The following is a 12186-nucleotide window of genomic DNA, read 5'->3' on the forward strand; positions in this document are numbered from 1 at the left end:
GACAAGGAGGTACTGAAGCAAGCATCAGGCTGCCAACGAGGAGTGGAGCTGAGGAGAAGGGAGATAGACGCAGCGATACCTCAGGAGTGGCTTGCTCCCCCAATCCGAGAGCCGATAGAGCTCGGGGAGGTATGGGCCGCTAGGTTTTTACCAACAGGCATCCCCCTACAGGTGGCAGGAAGAGTGGGTGGCGCTCCACCTGGGACCTTTTTCACATTGCACTAGGGGGGGCGTCTGGCTCTTGACAAAGGGCAACAGGATGAGGGGATAGTTGTCCTTTCATGGAAGACATGGCGGCTGGACCCTTTGGTCTTTTGGCAGGAGCTCAGGGGAAGACATGGCGGCTGGACCCTTTGGTCTTTTGGCAGGAGCTCAGGGAGTGGCACCTCTGGATCTGGGAAGGAAGCCCACTTGAGGAGCTGGAGTGGGATCCGAGAGAGTGGCTTTGGCCGGCCACTGCGGTCGCCACGAAGCCACGAAGGTTCCTGGAGTACACCGCCAGGATTGGCAGACACGTACTAATGCAGGAGGACATGGATTGGGCGCCATCACGTAGCAGGCACTGGGCGGAGCACAGCATCACGAAGCCGTTCTGACGGACCTTCTGGCGCTGCCTATAGGACAGCTGGAGACCGAGGAGGATATCGTACTTTTTAGGGTTGGTGGCACATGGAGGCTTGGCGGTGGGAAGCTGGCTTTGCCCAGATGCAAAAGGAGGGAGTTTGTAAGTGTTGCACACAACAGTCGATGGAAACCCCAAAGCACTGCCTTTGGTCGTGTGAGGCGGAACAGCTCGTGTGGAGAGGAGTATGCCGCATCTTGTGCCGCATAGCACCCAGCCTTGGATGTATCTCTTGGGGTGCATTTTGCTGGCAAGCGGTCAGCCAGGGCCATCACCTTCTGTATGAGGCCGGGATGCAGAACACGATATTCATGATCGAGGCAAGGTCGTGCGCAGTCATGGGTTTAGAGGCTCTACCGCGGAGAGAGACTTTCAGTACATGCGACCCTAGCGGAACTCTGGACCTCCATCATCCACTCCCTTCGAGGCCGAAGGGATCAGGTGCAGGGCAAGTCCAAGGCTCGTCAGGAGCTCCGAGGTCATTTCATGCACACTTGGGGCGGCTAGGACCTGTTCTTCGTGATGCAGGCAGGCAACCCCAGATGGCAATACACCCCCCCTCCATGCCTTCTTGCCCCTATCCCCCCCAGACCGCCTTGAGAGGCTTGTATATATGATGTATCTATGACTTTCACCAGCTCCAGCTTGGTCTGTTGAGCATGAGCACTTCTTTGTATTCAGGTTTTTTTCTGAAGTAATATAATTAGCCACACTTTATTTGCAAAAAAAAAAAAACATGTGCTCCATCTGCACTTTTTCAGGATTCTGCCATAATCCCTGAAGTGGCACGGGCCATGAGTTTGGTCCTTTCCTACATGGCAATGACACTGCAATCTGGAACAGATCATCTGATCAGAACTACAAGGACTGTTCTAGCTTAATCTTCTGCAGTTGAAACTTCCCTAGCATTGATTGCCTGAAACGTCGAATAGCTCGTGATGGTCTCTTCAACAAGCCAAGTATAAAAGTGTTTATGCAGATCCATCCCTGCCACACAAACTATCTCTTGATATCTTCATTCAACCATTGGTCCAATACAATTTGATCAATATCTCTTAGAATGCACATACAAGAAAGCACACAGACTCAGCTTAGCAAACATCTAACATGGCTGCCCTTGCAGCAAACTAGCTCCTGCCCATCACGTTACGAACGCTGCCCCCACATCACGCCTCCGCTGCCATCGCACCCACCCAGCGCCTCCATCGCACTCACCTAGAGCTCCCCCCCGCCTTCCTCAGCATTCGCCCCTCCTCCCGCCACCCAGCCATCTTTCTCCCTCCGCCCTGCGATGCTTTGCTGTAGGCACGCTACGCCCACCCCCATCCCGCCAGCTCTCGATAGCTCCCCCCTCTTCCGCCAGCGCCTCCTTTATCCCCCCTCCATCACGCTCACCCAGAGTTCCCCCCCCCCCCCCGCCCCGCCTCCCTCAGCATTCGCCCCCTACTCCTCCCACCACCCAGCCGTCCCTCTCCCTCCGCCCTGCGCTGCTTTGCAGCAGGCGCGCTGCCCCCACCATCCTCCCGCCCAGCTAACCAGGACTTACTGCATGGCCCGAAGAGTGTAATTGCCCCCCCCCCCCCCCCCCCGCCAATGCCATTGCTCCCTCCACTTGTAGCAACACCCCCCCCCTTTTTCGACAGCATAATAACGGGATTGGTAGGTCCTCAATAGGGTCGCGCAATGGAAACCCCTGGTCAAACGCCGGTGCATTCTACCGAGTGCCCCCCAGTCAAACACCTTGCGCATTGTCCTCTCTGAGGAACAGCTCTTGGCCGTCCGTGCCACAGAACTGGAGCTTAAAGAAACGGAGATTTTTGGTCAGGTAATAAGACACTCTCCATCCAAGGCCCAACTTCGGGATTGGCTTCACTCTACGCTGTGCATTGGCACAACGCAAATCGTGGAGGAAGTCCTCATGGGCCAAGGGATCTTCATGGTTCGTCTCACCTCTACGGACACAGCTCGTGAGTTAGTGGAGAGCTCGCCCTATGCCTCCACGAAGAGGATCATTCACATGGTTCCTTGGTACATCGGTTTCACAATGGAATCGTTTGAGCTCCACAACAAATTTCTTGGACACCCAGTCACTTTACTTTTCCCCAGACTAGCGGTAGAGTATAGCCAATTAGTGGAGGACTTTGGACAGCTCTTCCGCACAGTTCTTCCTGCCTAGTTCGCAGATGTAGTGACAGCTACAGGAGTCCCCAAGGTACGAGTGGCCGTGAAAGACACAAAGAGTATACCCAAGTTCTTGGAGGTTGAGGCAGGAGGTCACTCCTTTAGGCAGCAACTCACTATGACCGGGCAACCAGGGCAATGCCTGCGCTGCCATGACTTCGGGCATCAGGCAACAAACTGTACGCGCTTCGGAGCCAAGGCGGCTCCGCCGACTGGCCCGCAAGTGGATGCTGACGGCTTCACACGGGTCCAGAGGCAACAAAGAGGGAGACGACAGGGAGGGCGCAACCAGCTCCTCACACGCAGCCTCAACAACAGGGAGCAGGAGGGTGAGCGACGCCCCCTCGACAGAGCACTCCGCATCCCCCCCTGCCCGCCCCACCCGGTAGGACCGCAGCCCGCTACATCCACCACCCATGCCACAGGCTACCCCACCTGAGAACCCACAGCCCCCACACCCATCCCCCCCCCCCCCCCCCAACCAGGATGAGCCCATTGCATGCAAACCATTTGTTTTGAATATTATTGTTCTTTGTAGAATACAATTGCCATTTTTCAAGATCGTACATACAATTGTATCGAATCGGGAGTTTTCATGGTGCACTTCTAGAATCCTTTCAATTGATTTCTTGTTGAGCACAAAAAGGCCTCTCTTTACATGCAAATGTTTTATTGTTTTGTGATGTATTTTTACATCACTAGATTATGCAACATATTGAAAGTGAACACGTCAACAATGCTAGATTTTGTCAAGTGGAGTGAATGATCTATTGTTTCAAAACATTAAAGGATTATCAAGAATTGATTGTCAGTAGTCCAATGTTCTGTTCACAATTTCCTTTTTGTTTGGGATACTACATTTGACATATTGGTAACACTCAGAAGCTATAGTTGCACCAGATTTGTGCAATGATGCAAGAATGAGGTTTAAGTTTGCTCCGCGTATGGCAAGGCCTCTGTAAGGCCCTAATCCAAAGCCTCCCAGGCTGCCAGGAGGAGATAGATCGTCAGTCGATAATCTGGAACCCCTAGGTCACAAATCGAGAAGAGGCACAGATTGGCGAGCGCCCCCACATCCAGTAGGCTGGCTGGGAGGCTGGCCTGGCTCATATCATCCGGATATGGTAGGAGGTGTACAAGATGGTGGACGAGGAGGTGCTGCAACAAGTATTTGGCTGCCAGAGAGGAGAAGAGCTGAGGAGAAGTGATAGACGCAGCAATACCTCATGAGGGGCTTGCTCCCCCGAGACAAGAGCCGATAGAGCCCGGGGAGATATTGGCCGCTAGGTTTTCACCAACAGGCATCCCTCTACAGGTGGCAGGTAGAGTGGGCGGCGCTCCACCTGGGACCCTCTTCACTGTACAAGAGGGGGGGCATCTGGCCTTCAGGGGAAGACATGGTGGCGGCTGGACCCTTTTTTCTTCTGGCAGGAGCTCAGGGAGTGACACCTCTGGATCTGGAAGGCCAGGCCACTTGATGAGCTGGAGTGGGACCCAGAAGAGTGGCTATGGCCGGCCACAACAGTCGCTAAGAAGCCAACGAGGTTCCTGGAGTACACAGCAATGATTGGCAGACACGTACTAATGGAGGAGGATATGGATTGGACGCCGTCTCATAGCAGGCACTGGGTGGACCACGGCATCACGAAGCCTTTCTGACGGACCTTCTGACGCCGCCTTTGAGATAGTTGGAGGCCGAGAAGAGTATCATATTTCATATGGCTAGTGACACATGGAGGCTTGGCGGTGGAAAGTTGGCTTGTCCAAATGTAGGAGGGAGGTTGTATGCATTGCACACAGCAGCCTCTGGAAACACCAAAGCACTGCCTTTGGTCGTGTGAGGCGGTGCAGCTCGTGTGGAGAGGTGCATGCCGCATCCTTCGCCGTATAGCACCCAACCTTGGATGTATCTCATGGGGAGCTTTCTGCTAGCAGGTAGTTAGCCACGGCCGCCACCTTCTGTATGAGGCCGGGATGTAAGACACGATATTCATTATCGAGGCAGAGTCGAGCGCAGTGGTCGGTTTGGAGACTCTACCCATCCGCCAAGTTCTGGAGCCCACAGCAGACCACTCTGAGGTATGGGAGATCATAGGGAGTCTTACTGGTTGGCACATCTGGAAGGTGCGGTGTCAGGAGGCTTTCGGCGGAGAGAGACTTTCAGTACAGACGACCTTAGCAGAGCTCTAGACCTCCGTCATCCACTCCCTCCACAACCGATGGGATCAGGTGTGCAAAACGACTCCAGGGCTTGTCAGGAGCTCCGATGTCATTTCATGCGCACTTGGGGCGGCCAGGACCTGTTTTTCGTGATGCAGGTAGGCAGCCCCAAATGGCGATACACCCCCCCCCCCCCCCAATGGCTGCTTGCCCCCATCCCCCCCAGACCGCCTTGAGAGGCTTGTATATATGATATACTTGTGACTTTCATCTACTCCAACTAGTCTGTTGAGCATGAGCACTCCTTGTAATCAGTTTTTCTGAGTAATATAATCAGCCACATTTTACTTGCAAAAAAAAAAAAAAAGTAAACATCTAACATAGTAACTAACTAGAGAGAAGTTACAATTGCCATGTGTAGCTCGTGGCACATTTGCAAAAATGAATAGCAGCTATACTCAGAGAACAGCTATCCAGTTTACCACAACCCATATAGTTACCTGACCACCATGTTCCAGTGTCTTCCAAATAGCATGCTTGATAAGATGAATCCCTTTTTGTACAGTCAAACGTGTGATGATGCCTACCAATGGTCGATCAGCTTGTGCTAAGCCTAGTCTTCTTTGCAGCTCTCCTTTTGAAGCTCTTTTTCCTTCTACAACATCTTCTGATGTGTATGGTACCTGTAAGATAAGCAATAGATGTCAAAGCCAAACTGAAAACACAACTCTTAAAAATTAATTTACTCTGCATATTTGACACACAAATATCAGTACTTGTCATGCATCCCTATGTAAATAGTAGCCGAGGAGGTATTCTTACAGCAATATAAGGATCATTGTAAGGATCCCAGATATCCAGATCAATGCCATTTCTGATGCCATGAAACTTGTACAGGTAAGGGGCAATGGCTGGATTTCCTGATACTTCTTTTGCATACGTTTCTGAAACCTGCAAAACTGACCATCTCAGATCAAATATTATAACAATATGGAAAATCCCTGTATAAAAATGCAAAGCAACAAATCGTGTGGGAAATGCAAGTGGAAAAACATTTCTTACTGTTGTTGCCTTGTCAGTATGGGCCATGGCTTTCCCAATAAGTGCTGTTCCAAATTCAAGATTATGTATGGTGAAAACAATTCGTGCATTGGACAAGCCAGATTGCTTATAATGTTCCCGAAATAGCCAGGCAACAGGAGCACTCGACCAATCATGACAGTGAATGATGTCCTAATAAAGCCAAACTAAGCATTAATAGCCAGACAAAGATGTTAACACTCTTGTAGCATCTAACTCAGCACAATTCAATAAAGCAAAGAGTAATTATATTTTCATAGGTACTACATTTGAACAGGCAATAGTTTCACAATTCTTGATATCACCATTTTAGACTGTATAAGACAGACTTTGATACACCTTCCCCATCGATATCCCATCCAAAGTTCACACTTGCAAAATGATCTCGGTGGAGAAAATTAGAAGTGGTATATAACTTTTACTTCTCGGTGCTCACATTGTTGGCACTTAATCTCTCACTTGAATATCTTGAAGATGTGGACCAAATACATTTTTCAATCCCAGACATTGAGTTGTGTGCCTCTTTTAGGTCAACCTGTCAGTTTGGCAACCTCTCTTTAGTCATTCTACCACCATCCTTCCAGACTTCACAGTTCCAGCACCCATACTGTAGCTACATGCTTTGGCATGTGCAGGGATTGACTTACATCATCATCCTTCATCATACGTGCTACTTTCTTCATGACCTTCATCTTGCTCTTCAGAGTTGTACATTTATCCGATTGAACAATTAATAAATGCTGCATGTTATAACAATGCTAATTTCCTTCCTTCTTTATGAGAGAGAGATTTCACAGGAAACTGCTTTCAACATCAAGCCACGAGAAGATGTCGCGTCCAGTTGATAGCAATATGACTTTATTTCCTGTGATAACACATATCATCACACCTTTTGTCCTAGACGTCAAAGATGGCCATTAGTTCTGTTTGGTTTTCTTGGATCCCACACTAAAACATACAAAATGTACCTAATTTGCTCCCATCAACTTCAATGTTTTTGAGATATAATGTTTTGGATACATCATACCCTAAAGGATTACGCTGCACTATTGAACTGTATCACTTACGTCATTTACTGCTTCTATTTCCTTTGTTTCCATGGTCAGTCATGTCATGAACTATTGTACCACTTTTTCATATCATAGATCCATTGGATATAGAGTTCTTAGACATCCTGGAAAATTGGACATCCTAGAGAAGTTAGGACTCCTATCGACACCTTGAGCTCAAAGAGTTACCTAAGATGCAAGATGACCTGCAGGTCTGGAATGAACAACTTTGCTGAATCCATAGATCTGGAGCCAAATACGAAAAAGGACATCATTGCCCCATTTCATGAAAACACACTCTGGAATCTAGGCCACTTCTGAAGTGTTTCCTATCACACAATATATACATGCTCCTGTCAATCATTTCCAAACCCTAACTAAGAAAAAATTCTTCCCCACATATTGCTTTGTATATGATGAAAAATAGACCAGTATCTCTCAAATGGTGAAAAATGAAAATTTGAGAGATCCCTTAAATACTGAAGAACTGCCTTTTGAGGCATCTCTCAAATGGTGAAAATTGAAACTGTTGAACTATGAAGTTATAGAGGGCATTCGGACTGCTCCCCTACAAAATCTATTAAGTATCATGACTTTGCAACAGGAGACCTGATTTGGGGTGTCTTCTTAGCATCAATATCATGCTTATCACCTTGCCAAACTTTGTTTCATCCTTTCTCACCCAGGCAACCTGATTTCCATCACTGATCAGCTTTGTTTTCACCTTTCTAATGCCACCCAGCCATTTGTGCTGATTCAGCAGTCTGTCCGCATCAGGATTGCATCCCATCCCTAGTGACATATGAGATGGGATGATCACTCCTCCCTTTCAATGAGGATGAGCTCTTCCATGCTTTCCAGTTGTACGACGGGCTGAAATGCCTAGGAGAGGACAGTCTATCTAGGGCTTGCTTCTTTGCCTACTCGGAGGAGGTGAAGGACCCCCTCTACAATCATTTCAGGAGATCTTCAATTCAAGATAGATGCCAGGCAGCATGTCAGCAGTTTGGAAGTGGCCAGCACTTCTTCATACAATGAATTAGCCTCCTGCCGGAGATCAAGAGGACGCCAAACTGTAAAACAAAGAATCTCTCGCCATGAGGCAATCAAATGAGTAAGTAGGAATGACTCTGAAGTTTTAAAAGGCTGTGTTGAATTCACCACATGCCACCAAGATGCTCGGATAACCGTGCAACCATGGGAGATACCATTCTCTTGAAGGAAAAATTTCACAACATCAGTCCAAGGATGACTCTGCACACAGAGAGCTTGCAAAAGTGTCAAAATCAGAGCTATCATATGAAAGTTGACATCCAACAAAGCAGCTCCCCCCAACCATTTAGGAGTAGTAACATGCTGCCAAGATATCTACACCTCATCCAAATGATTGACTTTCTTTCTCCACAACAAAAAGCAGATGGGCTGCACCAATTCCAAGAGGGACTTCTTGGTCCAATGGAGCAAGGGTAAAAAATAGTAGGCCATACTAATCATGATAGGTTGAGCCACTTTGAGCTGCACATGAAGAGGCCAGCCTTGAGATTTCCAATACATAAAGCCCTCATGAATACAGAAGGACATCCAATCAAGCGATGCTCTAGAAGGCACGTCCACACCAATGGGATAGCCCAAGTGCCAAGTAATATCAATTTTAGAAATAACAACTCTCTCCCAACCCAATACTTGCAAATCAATCTCCATACAAGAAATCAATGTAGATTTTTGAACATTCATATAAAGGCCCGAGGCTAAACCAAACATACACCAAGTAGCCATAGCCCAATTTACGTAGGTCTGGTCAACCTTAAGAAACATAAAGGAATCATCTGCTAATAATTGACCTAGAAGTTGAGGACCACTTGGAATAGGTAAACCAACAATCTCCCCATCATCAGCCATCCTATCCCACAAAGAGAGCATCAGGTGACTGACCAATGCAAACAATGGAGGACTAAGAGGACATCCTTGATGAAGAGAACGAGATGAGGCAATCTCATCTATGACTCCCCCATTAAGCGCAACATGTGCCACTACACCTTGGTTGATAGTGTCAACAAGAGTACTCTTGTGGGGACCAAAGCCCATGCTAGTCATCAATTGCTGCATGAAAGACCAGCTGACAATAAATCTCCCCTACAAGAGAGGCTTGCACTTGCCCTAGAGTATCGGTGTGACATGCCTCATCATTTAATAGCATTCATTGCAGCCATAATCTAATACGGAGAATCAAAGGAGTCCTTTCGTAAAATAAAAGATGGTTGCCCTCTCATGGAAGGCAGCAATCGATTATAATACAACTTCTATCCCCATGACAGCCACCACAAGATCACCATCCGGTAAAGCACTTGCTTTTCCTTCATTCTCCATGCATAATCATTCATGAGATTATTCGTAGTAGCAAGCATATACAAGAAAGACTCATTGGACTGCGAGCAAGGTGCACACACATCTTGTTGAGACATCTCACCTTGGTACATGTCCCCCTGCCCTGGCAAAGGAGGAGAACCACCTGCTGCAAGGGTTCCAAAACAGCCGTATCTTTAGGATCCAACACTTGTTAGCGAGATCAGGTCCTGGTCGGGCAGCCAGTCGGACTGCCCAGTCAGACTGCCACGTGGCAGTCCGACCTGCTTCAGGACAGTCGGCTGCATTTAATGCAGTCGGCTGCATTTAATGCAGTCGGCTGCATTTAATGCAGCCGACCTGCATTTATTGGGCGCCTGTTTTTTTGGCTATTTATAGCCGATTTTTTTCCAGCAGTCTACTCCACTTCTGTACGCAGGTTCCAGGCTGGAGATACGTGCAGATTCTGTCTCTGTTCGCAGATTTCAGACAAGAGATCGTGCAGACTGCAGCGGACTTCAAGGTGAACAACAGGTTGCATCGTCGAGGTGGAGACACGCAGTCCAGCGCACTGCGCCCGTGTATATATCTGCATATCTTTGTATACAGCACACTTTATACAGCAGATCTTCATCTTCCACTGTCTCTTTCTCTCTCCTCTCTCTGAGTTCTCTCTCTTTCAGTCTTATGCTTCTGCACCGCTGCACTCTGACAACACTATCTTACAATGCTTGCCTACTTCAACACCTTCAGCATCCTCCGGAATATCCTCAGCTCGAGACTCCGAATCCGAATCCAAAGCATCCTTACTTTCTAGCCCAGCCAAGTGCTGATCAAGAAAATCCATATCAATGCTACAAGTGGTGTCCATTTCTGCACTGATGCAGCACTGTGCAGGTGTGTCTCATGTCCAATAAACACCATCCACCCATCTCTACATTTTTTCCTGAGCTATCACACTGCAGGCTGGGCACGAAGCAGCAAGGCACAGGGTAGACTGCCTGTGAGCTGCAGGTGCCTGATTGGGCAGCAGGGCAGGCACAAAAAGGTGCAGGGAACCAGAGGATGCTGGACAGACGGCTGTATGGACTCAGGACGAGCAGGACAGCCTGTACTATTTCCTGCGGATGGCACCCTACAGGGCAGGACTGCAGATAGCCCACGGACAGGACTCTGCCCAACAGGTGACCTACATGGCAGGCAGGCAGCACACAGGCCTGCAGGGGTTACCCTCTGTCTCTGTCAAGGATACTCTGTGTCACATGCAGTGCAGCTGCAGCTGTTTGAAGACCTGAATTTCTTGGACAGTGCCTCATGTTTGAAAAATCCCAATAATCCTCAGCAGTGGTAGAAGCAGCTGATGTTAGAGCTGCCCAGACAACAGGCAAAGCAAAATGTGTGGGCGGCAGCGCACTGGCCTGCAGGGGTCACCCTCTGTCTCTGTCAAGGATACTCTGTGTCACATGCAGTGCAGCTGCAGCCGTTTGAAGACCTGAATTTCTTGGACAGTGCCTCATGTTTGAGAAATCCCAATAATCCTCAGCAGTGGTAGGAGGAGCTGATGTTAGAGCTGCCCAGACAACAGGCAAAGCAAAATGTGTGGGCACAGGCCAGGACTGGACCATCACAGCCTGCAGGCATGTCCTGTGTACCTGCACATGATCTGTGTGATCAAGTGCTCTCTCTCTCACACGATTTCTGCTGCTCGCTGGCTAGGGTGTCCTTCCATTCTCTTTTTTCTTTCATAATAGGTAATTGTACTAATTACAAAAAAAGTACAGTATAAAATTTCTGCTGAGCTTTCTTCGGCCGACTCCCTTCTGAAGCACGAGAGGTCTGTCTTCGTTTTTCCACCCAGCCACGATTAGGAGAATTCAGGAACCGTGCGTGTCTAGCATGTTGCCAGCTGTCAATTTCTTAGGAGTTATACTAATTAATAACTCTCTTTCGAATTGCCTTGTTCCTATTTCCATTCCTAAGCCCCCCAAACCCCGTATGGGCGCCCAAGGCTCCCGGACGGTCATCTCTCGTGCTGTTTCCCCATAAGTTACATTTATTAATGTAACATTTCCTCCCCCTTAAGAATCGGTTTCATCCTCGAAAACGGTACTTGGGAGGTCCAACTGTATTTTGGGAAACCTTTTCCTTAAAGTACTTACTCACTCCCATGTTGAGCTTTCTTCTGAACAATCTTTCCATTTCACCAAATATTCTTGATAAATAGTATTCCTTGTTCGTCTCTTACGAACATTTAAAATTCTTTCTAGTTCATGTGGAATAGATTGGTCGCCCAATAGCTCCTCAATGTTATCATTTAAGATTAGATTATCCATATCACCCAGCTTCTTTCTTAGCTTGCTTACATGGAAAACTGGATGTGTTTTACTACCAGCAGGCAGTTGGAGCTTGTAAGCATGTTTCCCCATCCTCTTAAGTATTGTGAAAGGACCACAATACCTAGGTAAAAGCTTTGGACATCGTCCCGTTTTCATGGTTTCAGTTGTTTAGGCACCTTAAGATAGACTAATTCCCCTTCCTCAAACAAGATGTCTCTTCGGTGAGGATCTACATAAGCTCTAGCTCGGTCTTGAGCTTTGTTAATATTTTCTTGAGTAAATTTTAACATACTATTCATATCCTCCAAAAAATCCTTTGCTACTTGAACCCTTTCCTTATGCAGTCCTACTACATGAAGAGCTCTGGGCTAAAACCCATACATGAGCATAAATGGACTATATCCAGTGGAAGAGA

General features: G+C 47.9%; 1 protein-coding gene across 5 annotated transcripts in view; it reads right to left on the minus strand.

Moving 5' to 3' along the window:
* SS3 (starch synthase 3) overlaps window positions 1-12186 on the minus strand; it is a 125958-nt gene that overhangs the window by 48355 nt on the left and 65417 nt on the right. For 4 of the 5 annotated variants that reach the window (XM_087683159.1, XM_087683158.1, XM_087683160.1 and 1 more), the window contains 3 exons: window positions 6026-6196; window positions 5786-5914; window positions 5464-5646 (listed from right to left, as the gene is read on the minus strand). In XM_087683159.1, coding sequence (XP_087539285.1) covers window positions 5464-5646; window positions 5786-5914; window positions 6026-6196 — 483 coding nt within the window. The remainder of the gene's footprint in view (window positions 1-5463; window positions 5647-5785; window positions 5915-6025; window positions 6197-12186) is intronic. The other variant, XM_087683161.1, reaches the window with a different exon arrangement.

The sequence above is a fragment of the Lygodium microphyllum genome, chromosome 8 (assembly GCF_053477565.2).
Source record: "Lygodium microphyllum isolate KBCC chromosome 8, Lygodium_microphyllum_v1.1.10, whole genome shotgun sequence".
Classification (NCBI taxonomy): domain Eukaryota; kingdom Viridiplantae; phylum Streptophyta; class Polypodiopsida; order Schizaeales; family Lygodiaceae; genus Lygodium; species Lygodium microphyllum.